The sequence below is a fragment of the Monodelphis domestica genome, chromosome 2, assembly GCF_027887165.1.
Source record: "Monodelphis domestica isolate mMonDom1 chromosome 2, mMonDom1.pri, whole genome shotgun sequence".
In the NCBI taxonomy this organism is placed as follows: Eukaryota; Metazoa; Chordata; class Mammalia; order Didelphimorphia; family Didelphidae; genus Monodelphis; species Monodelphis domestica.
In genome coordinates this window covers 346638315-346661108 of record NC_077228.1, presented here as the reverse complement: position 1 = coordinate 346661108, position 22794 = coordinate 346638315, and the positions used below count along the sequence as shown (strand labels likewise).

Genomic DNA, 22794 nt, shown 5'->3' with positions numbered 1-22794 from the left:
TAAGCTAATAATCTTTGGGGGAAAATATTTTGTTTTTTAAAATAAATTTGTACGTTTTTTTTATACTTTTTTTGGTACTTTTATATGCAATTGCTGTCTTCAGTGCAGTAATAATAAGCATTCTTTATTTGAGCAGGAGGTCGTACCTCAGTCTTTTGTGCTGGTTGAGTCTGTCTCTAAAAATCTCCAGAGCCTGGCTTTGGCTGTTGCTTCTCAGAGTGCTGTGTTGCTAGAAGGACCAATAGGATGTGGGAAAACATCCTTAGTAGAGCATTTAGCTGCCATGACAGGAAGAAAGAAATCACCTCACATTCTAAAAGTCCAGCTTGGAGATCAAACTGACAGCAAGGTAAGAAATGGCAATTTTTTGGGGGGTCTGAAAACTGTGAAATACCGAGATTTTGATGTTTTACTTATCATTGAGCTTATCTAGAGAAGAGCTCAAGCTGTGCAAATGCAAAGTCTCTGCAGGTGATCCATGATGCTGTTTTGTAGTATGTGCTTAAATGCCTTGTTCTCTTTGCAGATGCTGTTAGGGATGTATCGCTGCACAGATGTTCCAGGGGAGTTTATATGGCAGCCAGGGACTTTGACACAGGCTGTCACCAAAGGTCACTGGATACTGCTGGAAGACATTGACTATGCTCCTTTAGATGTGGTAGGTAGCCTCTGCAGGATTTTCTATAGGAAATCTTTTATTTTTATCAGTACTGTTAATGTTAACAAAATTCTTTGTCTAGAAAGAATTTTTGAATGAATGAATAATATTGAGGAACCCAAATTCAGCATAAAGATTTAGAGTAAAAGCAAGTAGTTTGCACCATGTTGTTACAAGAAAATGACTGCTGGTCAACTAACTGATAGGAGTTGACTAAATGGAATTAGACTTTATCGCTTTGAGACTTTAATCATTGAGGAGGCAGTACAGAGTTAGGAGTCATTCAGAACTGGGTTATGCAGCTTTTATGTCTGATACATACTAGCTGTGTGATTTTGAACAAGTCACTTCACTTCTCACTTTCCCTGGTAATGTTCTAAGTCTCCTTAATGTGTGTATAGAATTTGCTCCCCAAGATTCTCTTACTCAGCATCCCATTTGCATGCTCATGCTGAATGTGAACACTGCATTCATATGTATGTAGGATAAAGTTTTGATGTTATCCCACCCCTCTCTTTTTTTCCCTGATGTGGAAGCTGGCTTTGAGCCAGGCAGGAGAATTTACTTGTGTGGTCTTACTCTTGTTAAATAATTAGGTTTTATACTTCTATTTCTTTTTTTATTTCTTCTACTTCAAGTAATTATTAATAAACTTAATAAAATTAATACTTGATATTAATTTAAATCTTACATTAAGTTGTGGGGCAAGTTCTGATTGACATTGATAGAAGGAGCCTGCTTATTAACTCCCTGAATCAATAATGCCACACCCCTGGTCTTTAAAACAAAACAAAAACAAAAGAAGGCCTGCCTAACCATTGTTAAGATTCTTCCCATGATATTTTGTATCTGATTCCTTTCCTTCAGTGATAAGTCTATAGTTATTTATTATATTTATGAACGGGTCAGGTAGAATTCACATCATCTGTGTTATAGATGATGAGAATTTAGGAAACTGAGGCAAAGAGGTTAAGTGACTGACTATGGGGGTCACCTATTAATTAAGTGTCTGAGGCAGGATTTGAATTTGGGTGTTCTTGTCTATAGGCCCATTGCTCTCTCCAGTATGCCACCTAGAGGTCGTTTAATACCCTAGCTATTCTAGTTTTTCAGTCAGTTGGTAGTGAAGGGGGTGTACTAAGGTGGTGGTAGCAGCAATATTGGAGATATTGAAGAGGTAGAAATGACTAGACTATAACTATATATAATCATACCATAACTAAATTTGAGAGGGAAGAGCCAAATATAGCAAAAAGTTTTATCTCGCCTTGTTAGAGACTTAGTAGGGAAATCAGAAAGAGGAGTGGGTTTGTGGGAAATTCTGGTGATGTCATGTAGGTAGTGGAACCTGTGACTAGGGAGTGGAGATTGTTAAAAGTATATATAATTTGGGTGGGGTAAGGAAAGTAATACAGAGAGAAAAACATATAAATATTGAATTTATTTAAAATAGAAAGGATGAAGGAAAGGGAAGTGGAAAAAGGTGAAATCTGAATTCTTTTACCCACTAAATAAACAATATTTGACTTACACTAGATTAAAACCTAAGTTATCTAAAGGCAAGTCCAACACGTGATTAGTATCTCACAAAGAGTCCTTTGTGAGCCAGAAACAGGAATCCCAGGTGTAATGTCCACAGATGGTCAAATAGATATTCCACTCTTCAATCACTGTCCAGCAGAAGACTGAAGAATGACTCCACACTACAGCCAGTAGATATTTAAAAAACCAGTATCTTAATGGATGGGTTTCAAGGTGATTCACACATACACCTGTCTCCTTCCTCTCTCACGTTCAGAGTGACAGTTAATCAATTGTCCCTAGGAATTCTGACCCAACCAGGCTCAGGAAGATTCTGATCTCAAGTCTCTGTCTATCATTCCTTGCAATCTTTATTTTCCTTTGCTATGGTCCCCCCTTTGCACAAATCCTAAATTGTGTTAAAAACACTATTTTGGCATTTGTGCACAAACTAACTTACTTACAGATTACCTAGACTAAAATATCTACCCAAAATAACAAACCACCTGCACTCAACTATCTTAACTTATCTAATACTATCCTATTCTAGGGATTTCATCAAGGAAAGAAAAAAAAGGGAGTTAAATAATGAACAAGTACAAATTTCAAAATACAGCTCAAACATATGCAAAAGCACAACAAACAACATTAAAAGCAAAAGATAAAAACAACTTCCATGTAAACATTAAACTCACAGATTCTACTCTTATCAACTAAAACAAAACATACTATTGTAATGCATAACTGCAAACTTAGAGAAAATTTTTTGAAAATTACAACAAACACAACATTTCATAAGTTTTACACAGAAATTAAACCAAAACATTAAACTCACTGTGATTGAGAGAAATGGGCAACAGACAGAAGAGATGAAATGCAAAAGAAGAAGAGCTTAAGAGAAACATGATGGAACCTTACAGACCCCAGTATGGGAAGGGAGAGATTCTATAGAAGGTTGGAAAGGAGGGGCAGTTGGCAAAAGCTGGATCTTCTGGACATACTTCTTGAAGTGGTCTGGTTCCTGTACCACTTCATTTCACTTCTCTCTGGCCAACCTAACCTCTCTGAAAAGAGGAAGGCTAAAGAGGTACTTGGCTGTTGTCTTCCTTGACCTGGCTGAATTGAAAGAGTCTTTGCCCAGTGAAGATCTCAACTGAATAAAAAAGACTTTTGAACTGAAGCCTTTTATCAGAGATAGGAGACTTATAGCTTAGGGAAACCCCTTTCCCTCCTGTTAATTTCCCTATCCTCTCTTTTCCAAAAAAGAGAATAAATTAGATCATTTACTATAAGAAGTTTTCTTTAACTTTATAGTAGAAGAGAGAATTTAAATATTCAAAAGGAAGATTGAGGTAGGGGCTGACTCACCATCTGGTAGGCTGCCTTAGCAGGGAGAACAGAAAGGAAGGTGTGTCTTGGAATTAAGTCCCCTTCTCCTCAACCTGCTTCTTGGGGTAACATCTATTCAGTCCCCATCTCTTAGTATTCCCCTCCAATACATCACTTTTGTAAACTACATGTAAAAATAGGTACATAAGTGATCTATTTACATAAATTTTATACATAGCACACACAATATTTACATGCATGCTAGACACATACACTTCATATGTACACATATGATACACACGTCACACAATACTATAATACAATTAATTCACAATCCTACTAATATACATACTATTTATATGTATTTACATATGTATTTATAATTTTGTGTGATGTTATTTGTGTTATATAATGTATGTTGGTTGTTATGTATGTTGTAAAACAAGTCAGTACCTTATCTTATCTTCTTTATCTTAAATTTTAATCTTTATCTAAACTAATTTAACTAAAGCCCTATCTTACTAAAATTCTCCTTTCTACTTATATATCTATACTAAACTAAGTATCTACCTAATTTTTGCTAGTAACTAATTTATAACTACTTATAACATTGTTAGTATCCTAACTATACCTTGTTTCACTCATTCACATAGTGACTCCATGTAACCTAACCATGTGTATGTATTTGTGTTTATGTTTTGCTATGTTGTTATTTTTGCTGTCATGTTGTTTTGCTAATGTTATTTTAGTGTTACTGTTTTTTTGTTAGTGTTTTGTTACTGTTGCATGTAATATACTTACCACTACTTTAGATTTTTCCTACTCTTTTTATCACATCTTGCTTGAATAATTCTTCTGCAATTCCATGGTAGTAAATATCTTTATGAATGGTTGTAAATATGTATTGTTATTTTGTGTTATAATAAATTACCCCAAATTTTAATTTATTAGTCCATTAATCCTGTGATCCTTTTCTTTGCAAGTTTCTCAAAATCTTTAAATTTATAAGTTTTCAATCTTTTAACAATCTTCATTAATTTCCTGTTTTCTCCTCTTCATCTGCATAGTCCTCTTCCATATGTCCTCTTCCACTAGAATGGTTCTCTCCTTACTGATCTTTCTGACTATAGACTCAATTTGACTGATGATTCTCACTTTCTACTATTTATTCTTCTTCACTTTCTTCCTGTTCAATAATTTGTACATTTTCATTAGTTCTACCATGTGCTAATTTTATATGTGAACAATGATACCATGAATCTTTACCCAAAACTTTTACTGAAAATGGAGATACTAACACAATGGTGTAAGGACCTAACCAACTCTTGTGTTGCTGATGTTTTAGCAAAATTTTTAACATATACCATATTTCCTGGTTCGAAATTATGGAGAGAATAATTCAGTGGACTAGTGTAAAGATTAAAATTTATGGAATATGGGGAGACTGAGGCAGGTAGAAATTAGTTTCTCTCTGCAAGGAGTATTATATTTTTTAGAGGTTTATTAAGGGTTAAAGATTAAGAATATACAAGTAAGAAACATGTGCATAGGCCAGAGGCCTAGACAAAATAATCTCACATCATGGAAGAGACGCCTCTGCTCCAAAACGGAAGTCCAAAAAAAAGCCAAGACCCCTTTCAAAGCCTTTGAATCAACTCAAATACCTTCTCGATCTCGGCCCAGGTGAGATTACAAGGCATTCTGGGGAAGTGGAGCAAAGGCTCATGGGGATTGTAGTCCTGTGTTCGAGTCTATTTTTTACACTAGCTTGGATCAGTACTCTCATATCATATAATTCTTTGAGTCATTGTTGTAAAGCACTTAAGTAAGAAGCATGTTGACAATCTCCTCCTAATAGATTGTCTTACAAATCTTTGCCTATAGTGGAGCATGTCCAAAGAGCATTTCATAAGATGATACATGTAAATCTACTCTTGGTCTTGTACGTAGACATAACAAAGCTATAGGAAGAATGTCTGGCCATTTGAGATAAGTTTCAGCAGAGATCTTCCCCACTAATATAGTCTTGAGTTCTCTATTTACATGCTCCACATGATCTGAACTTTGTGGGTGATAAGGAACATGATATTTGGGTGTTATTTCTGGATTCTCATAGACTCTTTTCAGGATATACTAGGTGAAATGAGATCACTTATCAGAGTCTATGGTAAGTGGTACTCCAAATCTAGGAATAATTTCCTTAATCAACACTTTTACCACAAAGCTAGTTGTATTTGTATTTGATGAAAATGCTTCAGGCCACTTAGTTAATGTCTATAATTAAGTTGTATCTTCCAGCTTTTGGCATGCTGATATAATCAATCTGCAGACTCTCAAATGGACAATATTTAGGTCTACCACCTAAACCTTTCTGTCTGAATGCCCCTTGATTGAATTTTTGGCAAACAGAATAGCTTGTACAGATCTTTTTTTTTTTTTAAACCCTTACCTTCCATCTTGGAGTCAGTACTGTGTTTTGGCTCCAGGGCAGAAGAGTGGTAAGGGCTAGGCAATGGAGGTCAAGTGACTTGCCCAGGGTCACACAGCTGGGAAGACCTCCCGTCTCTAGGGCTAGCTCTCAATCCACTGAGCTACCCAGCTGCCCCTTGTACAGATCTTATTAGCCTACAGTACTTATTCCAGGAGCTACGCAATGCCTCTTTACAGAGTCAATTACAGCTTGAGTACCAAAATGACCTTTTGTGTGGATGGCTTCATACCAATAGGTATATAAGTATTTTGGTAACAGTGGTTTTCCAGTGTCTGTAACCCATATTCAATGTTCTTTCCTTGCTCCCAACTTCTCCTTCCACTTTTGAATTTCTGAGTCTACAGAAACTTTTTTTAGATCATCAGATTCAATAGTTGACAAATTCATTACATACAATGGAGCATTCCTGGCAGCAAATTTTTCAGTTATATCAGCTCTGTGATTTCCTTTAGAGACTGAATCTCTGCCATAAGTATGACTTCTACAATGGATCACTGCTAGCTATTTAGGGTTTTGGATAACATCCAACAATTCAGTTTATTATTTCTACATGAGCAATTGGTTTTTCCAATTCAGTAATAAAACCTCGTTTTCAAATCTGTTCTTTAGCATGACATGTAGAAAATGCATAACGAGAGTCTGTATAAATATTTGCACTTTTACCATAAGCTAGCAGACATACTTGCTTCAAAGTGACTAACTCTGCCCCTTGAGCACTAAGGTTAATGATCCATACCACAGTGTCTCAAATTCTGTGACAACTGCAGCACCTGTGCATCTAATTCCATTACACAAATATGAAGAACCATCAGTGAAAAACACCAAGTCTGGATTTTCAATTGGAGTGTTTTTTAAATCCATCCTAGGCATATCCACTAGATCTACTACTTCTACACATTCATGTAATAGTTCAGCATTCTTTGGCAAATCAGGAAGAAATGTAGCTGGATTTAATACAGTATACTTCCTCAACTGAATGTTTTCACTACCTAGGAGTATTATTTCACTTAGATATTTGTTGGTCTGAATATGCTTGAGTATGAAATTTCCTCATTAGTGCTTCTATTTGATGCGAACAATTTTTAGTCAATGGACATCCAAAACTCAGTCTGATGACTTCTGGACTAACACAGCTGCAGCTGCTACACCCCTTAGACAAGGAACTCTACCAGCAGCTACTGGATCAAGCTGACATCTATAATATCCAATTGGATGATAACTTTGTCGTAAAGTCTGTCAGTACACCAGAAGCAATACCTTTTGTTTAATTGACAAATAGTTGAAATGGTTTTGTAGAGTTTGGGATACCCAAAGCTGGGGCAGATAAAATGACTTCTTTAAGCTTACTTAAGGCTTGCAGATGTTCAGGTTTAGTTTCCGAGGTTCTGGTTCTCTATTCCTGGTTAAGTCTGTTAAACACTTTGTTAATTCACTATACCCAGGTATCTATTGCCTACAGAAACCAGTTATTCCAAGAACAGCTCTGAGTTGCTTTTGGTCTTAGGAGCACTCAGTTTTTGAATGTTTGCTATTTTTTTCTGTGTGATACTTCTGGAACCCTCTGATAACACAAATCTAAGATATTGCACTCGTGGTAAAACCCACTGTAATTTTGCCTGGGAGATTTTATGCCCACGTTTATATAATTCTAGCAAAAGAATCTTGCTCTTGTTGAGACACACTTTAGCATTTAGGGATACAAGGAGAATATCATCAAGAAAATGCACTATATTACTTTCCTTAAATGTTTGATTGGAAGTATAGGTTTATTATATTCTGAGAAGCAAGGTATTATGATCCCTTGTTGGATTAGGGATTCAATGATTGGTCTTATACCCTCTGTTGCTTTTCTTAAGGGATATTGAGGTACACAAGGTAGCTGATTTCGATAGACCTACATCTGTGGAAGACTTTGTCTATAAATCTTCAGGGATATCCTCAGGTATAGGATAGATTGAATCCAAGTTATCCTCTGCACTTACTGAATTTAAGAGCAGCAATGGAAAAGCTTTCAGAGATTCTTCTGGTAGAGGTAATGAGATATTACCAGTATTAGTACATTGGATTGTTGCTCATAATTTACATAATAAATCCCTACCTAAAAGATTCATGGGACAATCTGGCATACAAAGAAATGCATGCTCCACAGATAAAGGACCTAAAGTAATCATTTTAGGTTGTAATTTTGCTACTCTCTCTGGTTTTCCAATAGCTTCTATTACTTCCGTTGTATGTACGGCTCTATAATTCTTGGGAAGATTTTGCAAAACTGATTTACTGGCTCTAGTATCAACCAAAAGATAATATATCTGCTCACCTATAGTCACAGATACACATATGGTTGTGTACTGTTTGGAGGTTGAAATGTTTCTAATACTGGTGCTAGCACAGTAACATCAGTACAAAGCTCAGCAATTTCCCGAACATCTAAGTTAACATTTGCTTGAACTACATGATATTACCAGGATTTTGCATCTTAAACTCCATCATCAGCTTTCTCACTACTATCCTTTGTCCTTATACTCTCCATCTTGGTAACATTGGTCTAATTTACAATCTCATTATCATTATCCAGTTTATATTCTTCACTATTTTCCCTTATTTTACATTCATTAGAATTTTCTGCTAATTTTATATAACAATATCCTTTTTCCTTACAATTATTAACTAATTATATTATTATTTGACTCAATCAATTCATCTATGTCTTCATTAATCTTATTACCATTACACTCACTTTCATTTACTCTCAATTCATTATCCCTTGATTTAATTACAGAAGTACATTGGGGAAACCTTCATAAAGAACATGCACCTTTGCTCTGATACCCTTAACTACCTGAGACTATATTTAGGCCTTGCTCCAGACTTAACCTAGTCCTGCATGGTGTTGAGGTCTGGTGCTTGTGGTCCTTGGCAATAGGCATTTTGACACACATTTCTATTATTTTTTCTTGAGTAGTTATTATTCCGTCCATTATTGTTATTATTATTATAGTTATTATTCCAATTATTATTCCTATTAAGTCATCCCTATCTGTTCATTTGCCTTGCAAACTGTCCTCTATACCTGCATTCTTTTACAAACTGGCCGACCCTGTTACAGAGGAAACGACATTGTGGACCTGATCTTCTATCTCCTGGCTTAAAATAATAATTATTATTAGGCTTCTGTGATCTTAATGCAGCCACTGCCTTAACCTCTTTTATTTCGCTTTCTTTAGCTTTACGTTTTACTTCCCTAAGCTTCTTTTAAGGTCTTCCATTGCTGTATCTCTGTCTTCATATTTTTCATTATTATCCGTGGTCAAATATGTTGCCGTTCACCTAATGTCTTTCAGCTCCATTTCCTCCGAATCAGGATAATTATTTTTAAAGAATAGTTTAATTTTTGGTATGACATTTTTTTCAAAGACCCTTTTTATATGGGAAATTGTCCCCTCTTCAAGGACATCCATATTAAGATATGTCTTGGCAGCCTTAGTGATACAATCTAAAAATGATGTTGGTGTTTATGTGGGCTTTTGCTTTATTCCTTCAAATTTTGACCAAGCATTTGGTCTTTTGGTATACCGACTCATGACCTCCAAAATTGCTTGTCTACATTCCTTCATTACATCATATTGAGCTCTATCATTCATGTCAATGTCATATCTTTCTGGCCAGGGTACTAATAGAGTGTCTGATCTTGTCTCCTCTATAAATTCATTACATTTCCTTTTTGTTTATAGTTCATTAATAGTGCAAAATTGTTATAATCATGGTCAAATATGTCTATAGCCTTCTTATCTCTTTGATTACAAGATTGGGTTTGTTCACAAAGGTTGCGGCTTTTTTCTTTATGGACTCCAAGTCATAGCTGGCTCATCAACTGTTAAAAGTATATATAATTTGGATGGGGGAAGGAAAGTAATACAGAGGGAAAAACATAAATATTGATTTTATTCAACATAGAATGGATGAAGGAAAGGGAAATGGGAAAGGGTGAAACCTGAATTCTTTTACCCACTAAATAAACAATATCTGACTTATACTAGACTAAAACCTAAGTTATTTAAAGGCAAGTCCAACAGGGGATCAATATCTCACAAAGAGTCCTTGGTGAGCCAGAAACAGGAATCCCAGGTGTAATGTCCACAGATGGTCTCTACAAAATGGAGATATAGGAGTCATCTATCTGGAAGTCTTCCAGCTCAAGATCAGACCCTCTATTAGTACCCTGGCCAGAAAGATATGACATTGACATGAATGACAGAGCTCAATATGATGTAATGAAGGAATGTAGGCAAGCAATTTTGGAGGTCATGGGTCGGTATACCAAAAGACCAATCTATCTGCTGAAGTCATAGGAGTGAATGAGTTTATCAGCTAGAGAATAGAGAGAATGACAAAGACATCCTTTAGGATAAGCACCTTAAAGGGTAAGGACAATGGATATAGACAGGAAAGGGGATAATAAGTTAGGAGGAGAGCCAAGAGAGTGTAGTGACTGAAACCAAGGGAAAAGAGAGGAGGAGACCAGGATCAACAGTAGCGCCAAATATTTTACAGATGTCAAGGAGGATGAGGAATGAGAAACACAATTAGATTTGGTAATGAAAATTGCATTTGAGAGAGCAAATTCAGTAGAATGTGATGGGCTAGATTGTAAGGGGTAGACACAGATAGGCATTTTGCCAACTAAAGTGGGTAGTGAGGAAGTAGAGGCATTAGGTGTAAATAGTTTTATAAAGTTAGTGAATGGGAAGAGTTAGTGGAGTGGGAGCTGGATAGACAATAAGTATTAAATGCTTACTATATACTCTAGCTACTTCTTAGGCTACAAGAACATTATTCCTACTCTCTGTGAACTTAGATCCTATCAGGGTCACATGGATATTTATAAGTATTTATAGAATAAATACAAGGTGTTGATGAAGAGAGGATGTTAGGAGCAGGAGGGCATTGTTTCAGTTCAGTCAAGAGCTGATGAGCTCTGAACTAAGGTGGTGGTTGTGTAAGTAGAATAAAGGGATTGGATGAGAGTGAGGTTTAGTACCAAGTTTTATAGTGTGGGATAAGGGAGAGGGGATAGTTGTAGATTATAAGAGGTTATGAATTTGAGAGACTGGAAGAATTGTGTTGCCTTTGGCAGAATTATGGTGTTTGGGAGGGAGAGATGTGAGCCTGGGAGAGAGTTGGAGGAAGATAATAAATTAGAACAATGAAAGGAGGATTTTTTTTTAAGCATAGCTAGAATGAAACTTATTCATAAGAATATTAAGAAGGAGCCAGTGGAGAGAGGGAGAGAGAATGAAGAAGCATGAGCGACCAGGAAATTACCTTTACAACAATGTGCTGGAGGATTTTGGTATTGTGGAAAGATTAGTATTAATATGGAATATGTAGAATTGGATCATGAAGTCAAACAGTTTTGAGTAAAAGAAAGTGGGACGCTGGAAGTTCATGTTGGTGCCTCAGTCCTCTCAGTGAAGTTTTAGACTATGTTGTTCATTGTAAAGTGAACTACTGAAGATGGCTGAGGAAAGAATAACGGTTTTGATATAGGGTAAGATGGAGTTAGTGGAGCAATGGAGAGAGCAGTGGGCCTGAAGTCAGGAAGGTCCAAGTTTAGTTTCACTCTCAGATATTTACTAATTTATGACCCAGAGAGCTCTTCTCTGGCTGCCTTGGTTTGCTCATCTGTAAAATGGGGATGATAACAATACCTACCTTTCAGGATTGTTGGGAGGATCAGTTGAGAATAATATTTGTAAAGCACTTTGGAAACCTTTTGTAAAGTATTATGTAAATGTTTTGTTGTTGTTATTTAATTCTTCTAAGGTCTGTAAAAACATCATATTAAAAAGTCTTTTCCTTTATATTTGCTGTCTCATCTGAGCCTTGCAAAACTGTATGTACTAAAAATAGGATTATTCACATTTTAAAAATATGAAAACTGGGTTTAGGTCAGGATTCTATTCATTGTCATGCTATTTTAAGCATTTAAGAGTGAATTGGGAATAAGGTTAAGTGATTTTTTTTTTAATATATACATACGTATATATCTTCTTCAGAATGGGGGGAAAGCAGTTTTTGTATAACTATATTATAAAATATATCATTTTACCAGCTTAAAGTGTTACATATACTTTCTCACTTTAAAAGTTACTAGTCATTTATGGAATGCTGCTGCCTACCAGAATATTGGTGAGCCAGAAATAATATGATTTGTATTCATGTGTATATGAGCTTTAGTGTCTTATCTAGAGATGGTTGAGACTAGCTCAGATTTTTGGTCTGTATTTTGTTTGCCCAAATGAGTATCTGACTTGGTAAGTGTATTTTTCTTGTCCTAGTTTCTTTTTGTGTTTATATCTTCTGAAAGCTTTAGTAACTGACTTTTCTTTCTTAGATTTCTGTTCTAATTCCTCTTTTGGAAAATCGAGAACTTCTAATTCCTGGTCGTGGTGATTGTCTTAAAGTGGCTCCTGGATTTCAATTCTTTGCAACCAGAAGGTAGGCGTTGTTAAGAATTCTGTTTGAAATCTTGATTTTTTTTTTCACGAGGAGTCAGTTTTGAATTCTTAGTTGAAAAGTACTACACTTGATGCCTATAGCACAATTCCAAAAGAATTTGAGAGGAGTATTTGTGATAAATAGCATCTTTTTGCTTTTTGCTTTTGTGTCCAAACTATGTTTGAGCCAGAATATCAATTTATAGAATACTACTTCATTAAATAGTAATCAAATGAAATTCACTTTTAGAATTAACAATTAGTTAACAATCATTAACAATAGTATTTAGGATTCAAGTAAGTTGAAAAAATTAAAGAATAAAAAGAAGCACAGTTGTTCATTATATATTTGAAAGGTTGAGTATCTATGCATTTCTGTTTTTACAGTATGACACAGAAGCCCTTTCATTGCCTACTTCTAGGACTGCCTTATGTCAGAATAGAGAAGAGAGGGATTGTAGTTTGACACTGTAGACGCACTGGGCAAAGTTGTTTTCAATATAGAAACTCTTTGCAATTTTTAGTCTAGAGAGTTGCCTATTTTTCTATGGAAGCTTTTTGATGCAGATGAGTAACTCCTTTTAAAAAAAAAAATCTTTTTTTTAACCCTTACTTTTCATCTTAGAATCAATACTATTTATTAGCTCCAAGGCAGAAGAGCAGAAAGGGCTAGGCATTGAAGGTTAAGTGACTTGTCCAAGGTCACATAGCTAGGAAGTATCTAAGGTTAGATTTAAACCCAGTACCTTCTGTTTCTCAAACCACTGAGCTACCTAGCTGCCCACAGAAACTCCTTTTTAATGGTCTTAGAGACTTAATGCATTTCATGGAGGCACTGAGAGGTTAATTTACTTGTCCATGGTCCCTCTGTTAATGTGTGTTAGAGGTAGGACCTAAACCTGAGGTTTCAAAACAGTCCTTTACCTTTTTAATCATGCTACCTCTCATAACGAATTCTTAGTGTTGAACAAATTAAGTCAAATGAATTAATGAGTAACAGACAAGCAAAAATCTATTTAGTCTTTTTCCCTTTTGAAGTTTGAGGTTTTATTATCCTGTGCTGCATTTTAAATTTTATTTATTTATTTTGCAGATGCAGTTGTATTCAGTTCTTGTATTGATTTTCCTTTATGTCAACTTGTGTGGGACCTTCTGCATTTCTTTATGTTACTAATTTTCTGTTTTTGGGTAACCAAACCATTCTTTTCTATTAATTTGTCATATTTTACATAACCATTATACTTGAGGTTGTTTCCATATTTTTTTATATTGCAAATATATTGCAAATATCTATATATTTTTTAGAGTGAGAGCCTCTTTTACCCTCATTAACCATTTTTGTGACATTTTTAGGATTAATGTCTTAAAGGTGTAATATCTGGGTCAGAATGTATGATCAGTTTTGTGACCCTAATTGTATATGACCAATTATTGAATTGAAGTGCCTATTTTCACTTGGACACCTCTTCAGTTTGAGTTTGATATTATATTTTGCCATTCTGCTAACTAAATTTAATTCTAGACTTAAAGGTAAAAATATTGTTAACATTTTGAATCATGTAGTTTTCAAAGGGGGGGAAAATTGATAATGAAGCCTTGAGATAAATCTACATGTTCTCGAACTGAAGATTAAACTTGATAACTTGAACCACATCATAAGATTTGACTAAATATGCTGGCTTATATGACTTTGTGGTTTTTATTTTATCCTTTAGGTTGTTTGGCTGTGCAGGAAACTGGTACCGACCACACAATAGCCATGCTATTTTGCTAGACAAATATTGGACCAGAATTCACCTGGAGAACATGGATAAGACAGAACTGAAAGAAGTATGCTTACATTTTTAACTAATACCTCATTATCTGTTAGCTGTCAGTGACTTCCTTTTTTTTCTTTATACCCTTACTTTTTGTTTTAGAATTAATCTTAAGTGTTGGTTCCAAGGCAGAAGAGTGGTAAGGGCTGAGCAATTGGAATTAAGTGATTTGACTAGGGTCTCATAGCTAGGAAGTGTCTAAAGGCAAATATGAACTCAGGACTTCCCATATCCAGGCCTTGCTCTTTATCTGATGAAACATTTAGCTGCTCTTTGGGGGTGACTTTTAAATTAAGATGGTATGTAATTAAATATTAGTGGAAAAATAGGATATTTGGCACACCTGTGTGAAGTAAATTCTTAAATCCAGCTCTTTAGAAATCAAGTAGTAAGAACATATTGTTGCATTTTATGCTTTGTTATTGGAAAAGGGACTTAGTTGACAGAGCATGGCACCCAGAGGAAGAGAGATAAAAGTGGCATCCCCTAAAAAGCCACTGTCCCAGCTTTCTCTCAGACCCTAACATAAATCAGAACCCTGAGCCCTTAAACCCTATGGATATTGGGTGTTCTAGAACACGAACCCCTACATCCATCCCTGAGGGGACCAACCCTGGTGTAGCAGAGACCCCTCCTTTCCTTCACCACCTTGGTGCCATCTATGGGCATGTAAGTACGAGAATCCTGGCATCAAGGTATCCTATGTACTACTCATGCTTGTTTCCAGATAGCTTATGCAGCCATCATTCACGGAGGCCATTCTTATGGAGACATGGGATGACAGTTGTCTCTGTAAGTACTGTACCCCTTCTCTTCCACAGTAGCTACAACAACAGAAGACCCAGAAAAGAAAGTTCTCATCATCATTTCTATGTATCACCAGCACAATCAAGAGAAACTTAATAAAGAAAAATTCCTTTTTTTGCTATAAAATATACCAAATATTTTGTTATTAATTTATCAGGACATAAATTCTACTTCAAATTATATTGACAGAACAATTGGAGGGATAGAGAGGTTGTTCAGGATGAGGTCAGGCAAATTTAGTAAAAATCTATACTTCATTAATAGATTTGATGCACCGTCAATAAAAATACCAATTGCTTATTTCCAAGAAGTGTGTAAATTACAAATTAACTCAACATGGAACAACAATAAAGTTATCAAAATCTATGAAAAAGAAAACGATGGAGATTCTAGCCTTACTAAATTTCAGAACATCTAACAGAGATTATAATATAAATTGCTTAGTTTAGCAGAGCAGAATAGGGAACCCAGAAATCAAAATCATTGCGTATTAAAAATCAATCCTACGGTACTATTTGTAAAAAAGCACTTTTAACCAGAGGCTGCTAGGTAGCACTATGGATAGAGAACCAGATCTAGAGGACTTGGATTAAAATTTGGCCTCAGATACTTCCTAGCTATGTGACTCTGGGCAAGTCACTTTACCCCAATTATCTACCCGTACCAGTCTATTATCTTAGAATTGAAAAAACAACAGAAGGTAAGAGTTTTTTAAAAAGGCACTTAATCAGTGCCTAGCACATAATGGATCTATTGAAATGCTTATTTTTTTCCTTCCATGAATTCTAAAACATATATGTACTTATATAAGTTATAAAACTTATCAGGTTTTCTTTTTAATTCTATGTTTTTTTCATCTTACGCATTCAGAAATATTCTAAGTAGTCAGTAGGCTTCATTAGACTGCTTGGAACATCCAGAGGAAAAAAAATGTAAAGAATCACTGGATTAATCTTTGATATGCTGACATTGAAAAAACAATAAGGAATGGAACATGTAATTTATTAAAAATTATTATGAAGGGGTAGTTAGATGGCACAGTGCATAGAGCCAGGTCTGGAGTTGGGGGGAGAACCTGGGTAAGTAACTCCATTTCCCTAATCCTTGCTCTTCTCTCTTAGAGTTGTTACTGAGACAAAAAAGATAAGGGTAAAGAAAAAAATAACTTGTGAAATCTGAATGGCAAGAAAGTGTTTGTTTTTTTTAATATATATCATATTATATGCCATGACAAACTTATGCTGAACCATTGAGTTAGGGGTTTAAGAAAAGAATAATACATTTATCTTAGCAATAGAAAGATGAGAAATTTTTTTTAAATTTTTTAAAATTTTATATTTTATTTGATCATTTCCAAGCATTATTCATTAAAGACACAGATCATTTTCTTTTCCTCCCCCCCACCCCCGATAGCCGACGCGTAAATCCACTGGGCATTACATGTTTTCTTGATTTGAACCCATTGCTATGTTGATAATATTTGCATTAGAGTGTTCATTTAGAGTCTCTCCTCTGTCATGTCCCCTCATCCGCTATATTCAGGCAGTTGCTCTTCCTCGGTGTTTCTACTCCCATAGTTTATCCTTTGCTTATGAATAGTGTTTTTTTCTCCTAGATCCCTGCAAGTTGTTCAGGGACATTACACCGCCACTAATGGAGAAGTCCATTACGTTCAATTATACCACAGTGTATTAGTCTCTGTGTACAATGTTCTCCTGGTTCTGCTCCTCTTGCTCTGCATCACTTCCTGGAGTTTGTTCCAGTCTCCATGGAATTCCTCTACTTTATTATTCCTTTTAGCACAATAGTATTCCATCACCAACATATACCACAATTTGCTCAGCCATTCCCCAATTGATGGGCATCCCCTCGTTTTCCAGTTTTTGGCCACCACAAAGAGCGCAGCTATGAATATTTTTGTACAAGTCTTTTTGTCCATTAAAAGATGAGAAATTTTTAACAAATTAGAAAGCACTAAAATTGATGGGATTTGATTATAAAAAGCTAAAAAAATTTTATAACCAAAAGCAGTCTCTAAAATTAAATGAAAATGAACTGATGGGAAAATATTTAAAATGTGTTTATATGATATAAAATAAAATTGTTTTATCTCCAAGTAATTGATGTATATTTATATCAGATTGATATATACACTGAGAATAACAGAATAATAGAATTAAAGAATTGGAAGGGTCCTCTGGAATGGTATAATTATGAAAGAAATATATACATGAAAAGAATCCCTACTGTAAAATATCCAATGAATGGCTTTCTAGTCTTGACTTGAAAATTTCCAGGAGGATGTATCCATTGCATCTTTAGGCAGCTCAAATTCCACTTTTAATACGCTCTAATTTGGTGAAGCTTTCTGACTTAAAATCTAAATTTGCTTCTTTGCCACTTCCATCCACGGCTCCTGGCCTGTTCTGGAACCAAATAGACCAAATAGCACAAGTCTCTTCCATATGAGAGCCCTTCACATAGTTGGAGGCAGCTATTGTGTCCCCCCTGAGTTTTCCTGACTAAATATCCTCAGTTCCTTCTCCAATTTATGAAATGGACCACAGGTGTTCCATCATCCTGGTTTCCCACTTCTGGATGCTGTCCAACATTATTGTCCTTCCTAAACTGGAGTACCACATTATTCCAAGTGTGATCTGATCTTTCATGGTACAGAGGAATCACCAGCTATTATTACTGGAAGTTCAGATCAGTTGTTTTTAGTCTTGTCTGACTCTTCTTGACCTTGCCAATCAAGATATTCTTGGCAAAGATACTGGGGTGTTTAGCCATTTCCTTATCCTGCTCAGATGAAGAAACTGAGGCACAGAGGGTTAAGTGATTTGTCTAGGGACACACGATGAGTGTCTGAGGCCAGATTTAAACAAAGGAAGATGAGTATTTTTGACTCCAGTCCTAGCATGCTATCCATTGCACTATATAGCTGCCCCAAGTATTAGTTATTATTCTTATTACTAGAAGTTTTATCTTTTCTTCAGATGGCTGAAGGTCACATTAACTTTTGGAATATCACTTGTGCTGCTGTCTCATTTTGAGTTTGCCTTCAGCCCAGGATAGCAACCATTCGGCATGAAGAATATAGTAGAAGATTATGGGAGTTATCCCTCCATAAAACGATGAGAAGTGATGGAAAGAATAACAAATAGACTGAAAGTTTGGAAAGAGAGTCAGTTAAGTCTGATGGTCAAAGAATATTTAAAGACAACTATCTTGGGAAAGATGGAAAAAAATCTGTTGATATTTCTGTTGCAAACTGTTTTAACCTGGATCTATTGTGTTTTCTCTTTGGCCTCTCATTTAATGATGTTATCAGCTATGTTTGGTTCACTTCTCTTTATGCAGTTGATTTTCAGTTCTATATAATCTAGCTCTAGTCTCTCTTGAGCTTTAGCTATTATTGTTATTAAATATTTTGCACTAGATGTCCTATAAGCATTTCAAACTCAACACAGCTAGAAGAGAACTCATTTCCCTTTCTCCTGCTGCCCTGAACCCTCTTTTCTCCTTTATTAGGCACCTCTGGTCATCCTGTCACCTGGTTTGTAACCTTAACATTTTTAATTCCCTGCTTATACTTGTCCTGTTTAGCTCATGGTTGCTAAATATTTTTTCTAACTTCAGAACATACATTTTATATATTCCCTCCTCTCACATAACTGCCATCCCCAGTTCAGGTCAGCTTCACCTCCTACCTGGATTATTGTAGTCTTCAACTCTAATTAATTAGTCTTTGTTTTGAGTCTCTTCCCTCTTTAGTTCATCCTCTACCTAACTACCAATGTGATATTCTTGAAAGGTATGTTGGATCATGTTACTCTACTGTTAAATAAACTCGGGGTATCCTTGTTGCTTTAGGGATCATTTTTTTTTAACCATTAAGTACAACTTTGATCCTTATATCTTTCCAATCTTTTTACTCATTCTTCCTCTCTCAAGATTCTTATGTCCAACCATGCCAGACTGCCTGGCTGTTCTTCAGATGCAGTTTTCCATTTCCCATCTCTGTGCCTTTGTACTAATTAGTTGTCTCCCATGCCTGCAATGCTGTTTCTCTGCCTCTTCACATTCTAGTTAAATGCAGCCTATTATAGCAGATCTTTCCTTTTCCAGTTTAAGTGACATCCTTTGTAGGTCTTTCCTGGTCCTCCAAACTGCTAGTGACTTCTTTTCTATTGCTTTGTTGATATTTTGCCTCTTTCTCTTTGTCTGTCTTTCTTTCTCTCTCCCCATGTCTCTTCCTCTTACTCCAATCTATACCTGTAAACTGTACCTGTTGCCTCTACTTTTAGGATAAGCTCCCTGAGGGCAAGGACTGTCTTTGTTTTTGTCTTTTTTTCTTTTTAAATTTTCACTTTTTGTCTTACAATTGAGATTTAAGTATTGGTTCCAAGGCAGAGGAATAGTAAGAGCTAGGCAATGGGGGTAAAGTGACTTGCCTAGGGTCACATAGCTAGGAAGTATCTGAGGCCAGAGTTGAATCCAAGATCTCCCCTCTGTAGACCTGGCTCTCAATCCACTGAGCCACCAAGCTGCCCCTTTTGCTTTTGCTTATATATCCATAATGATTAGTACAATACCTGGCACATAGTAAGTCAGTAATAAATGCTTACTGATTACTTGCTTAATTAGATTGTCTAGGATATTATGAATTTGTATGATGTGGTAAACTGATGTGGTTTCTACCCTCTTGGTCTCATTATTGTGGTGATTGTTTTATAACAAACAACCAAGAAAGGATGATAGTCTGTATAGATATATATTTTTTAATTTCCAATTTTCAGCATTAAAAGTTTTCAAAACATTTTTTCTTTGCTTGCCATGTCTTTTATTACTCAGTTTTGGTTTTAATTTTGCTCTTTTTCTGACTAGTATGTGGCTCCACTGTATATATACTTAGAGCTAATTTGAGATAATTTATTGATTCCTATATATTAAACACATCCAGACCATAATATAACCTCTTTTTGGCAGTGAGTTGTTTCCCCAAATTATGCATATTTGTAATAGCTCTAAATTGTTATGTTGTCTTTCCATAGTTATTTGGCTCTTCCCTTGTTGTTAGCACTTTCTTTTAGCTATTGTCAATGTGCCTACCATATGCTTCTTCTCATACTCTGCTATGAATAATTTCATAAGTCTTAGGATATAAAATATATGACATTTTGGCATTTCAGGGGCTTTTATGGTCTTTGCAGTTTTTAGGTGTGGTTTTTGAATAGCTCAGTTTTGGATAGGGGAAGTTGCTGAGATACTGAATTCCTGGTGATAGAGGAAGTTTTATTATAATGGGAAGAATGAAAGATTTAAGATAGAGAAAACTTGCCTCTTGGTATTCTTACTTTTATAAATATCTACAATGTGTCTGTGAGTTCTTTGTGAGCATTTTGCAATGTCATTAAGTTTTTTTAGAAATATATGCTCTCTTTTTTCTTCTTCAAATGTCAGGTTCTTCAGAACAAGTACCCCAGCCTGTCATCTGCAACTGATCATCTGTTAGATATATATTTAAAACTTACTGGAGACAAACATCAGTCTAAGAGTATCAACTACAATGGAAATGAAGAAGTACCTATGGATATCTCAGAAGCCAGAGGAGATGACAAAAATCTAAGCCTTGAAGGAAGAGAATTATCTCTACGGTATTGAATGTGGTTTAATTGGACAATTAAGACACAGAAATATTTTATGTAAATTTCTTATGGGACAGAACTTTATCTGTCTTATGGGACAGAACTGGGATCAGTATATGAAATTCTGCCACTTCTTTTTCCTTTCTGTGTTATGGGTAACTACATCCCTTTTGCAGATCTATAATTCCTTATAGGGAATGCATGATGAAGATAATTTTATTATTTAAGACTTTTTTAGTCTGTTGTTAAGATCATGGAGGTAACTACTATTTATTCTTTCCTAGCCTTTGAGTAATAGTATGAGATATAAAATTTCTTTTTGTGTACTTTTTTGTTGCTATAGCTAGTCCCACATTTGTCCCAACAGAAATTAGGCCATTGCAACCTTAGAGATTGTCTAGTCCAGGAATTTTCAACCTGCACAGGGGTAGTTTAAGAAGTCTTTTTTTTTTTTAATGCTTACCTTCCTTCTTGGAGTCAATACTGTGTTTTGGCTCCAAGGCAGAAGAGTGGTAAGGGCTAGGCAATGGGGGTCAAGTGACTTGCCCAGGGTCACATAGCTGGGAAGTGTCTGAGGCCAGATTTGAACCTAGGACCTCCCCTCTCTAAGTCTGACTCTCAATCCACTGAGCTACCCAGCTGCCCCTGGTTTTAAGAAGTCTTTAGATTTGAGGAGGTCCTTGAATTTGGATGGGAGGAATAATTACTACTTTATTTTATCTATCCTCTAACTAAAATTTAGCAAAACAAATTTACCATTTGTTAAAAACTTTCTGACAAAGGGTCCATAGGCTTCACTAGACCAAGATGCAGAAATGATTATGTACTGTAGAATTAGTCTTAATCCCTTCATTTTATGGGTCAACACAACATGTTCTGAAAACAGAAAGTTGAAATCATTTGTCCACAGTTATTCTCGAGTTAGTAGGAGAGTCTGTATACACATTTAAGTCTTCTCCAAATCCAGGGCTCTTTGCAAAACTCCATGTTGCTTCTCTCATTGTTTATGGTGTACTCTTTGAGAGTTGTGGGTGTTGCAGCCTATTGGACTAGAAAGGAATTAAAAACTATGCTATTAGTTTTGTCTTTATCTTAAAGCCAGGGAACAAAGCCTTTCCTAAATTAAAATTGGGAGGCAAATTATCTTTGTCACCTTTGTTTCCAGTTATATGACCATCCCTCTCTAAAGCTACCAGTTGCCTAGTATTTGGTTGTTCAAATTCTCCTGTTAAAAATGTTTTTGATTCCATATTTGTCAAGTACTTTATATTCAAATAATTTACTATTGTTTCATTCTCCTAAAAACATACAACTAAGATTCCCATTCCTTTTGAGTATTGGAAGAACAACATTATTACAATTATGCATGATAAATTTTAAATGGATAATACTGCCTCAACCTTTGCTAACCAGATGAGTCAATTTATTAGAATTTTAGACAGTATAGGAAAGCTATTTTGTAGTTACTAGTAATATTTTGTAGGTTTAGCCATTAAATTACATAACACTGCTTGTCCATTTAAGAGGAAAGGATCATTTTTGGGTCCTCTGCCCTTTTCATTCAGGAGTTGGGTTTGGGGACATAGGGGGAAAAGTTCTTGACTGTTTGGCATAAACATGAGCTGATCGATGACTGTTTTTAGTTTCTTGGAATATACCTTAAGGTGTGGTAGCACTGTATCTATCATTTGTCTGCTGAAGAACATACTAAAGGAGCCTCATGCTCTTGGTCAGAAGTTTGGGTTAGGGGAAAGCTGAACAGGGCTTGAAAGCCCTTGCTGGGCCCATAAACTTATATTTTCTTCTTTCTCTTCCAAATTCAATTAGCTTCCTAACAAATTATAATCTTAGAGATCTTAAGAAGCTTCAGGACAGCTTCCTGTTCTTTCTGGTTGCTGTTTTTTTTTTTTAAATCATACATTGAGCATGTCTGGTACTTTTCAAAGTTTTTGTTTTTATGGCCCATTTGGATCAAGTTGAATAAATAGGCAGTCAGAAAGCCTTTCCACCTGCTCTGTTTTAT

At 35.5% G+C, this 22794-nt stretch overlaps 1 protein-coding gene across 2 annotated transcripts in view; it reads left to right on the top strand.

Moving 5' to 3' along the window:
- MDN1 (midasin AAA ATPase 1) overlaps window positions 1-22794 on the top strand; it is a 214461-nt gene that overhangs the window by 35443 nt on the left and 156224 nt on the right. For both annotated transcript variants that reach the window (XM_007484319.3, XM_007484318.3), the window contains exons 6-10: window positions 137-349; window positions 527-658; window positions 12394-12497; window positions 14212-14326; window positions 20587-20780. In XM_007484319.3, the coding sequence (XP_007484381.2) occupies window positions 137-349; window positions 527-658; window positions 12394-12497; window positions 14212-14326; window positions 20587-20780 (758 nt within the window). The remainder of the gene's footprint in view (window positions 1-136; window positions 350-526; window positions 659-12393; window positions 12498-14211; window positions 14327-20586; window positions 20781-22794) is intronic.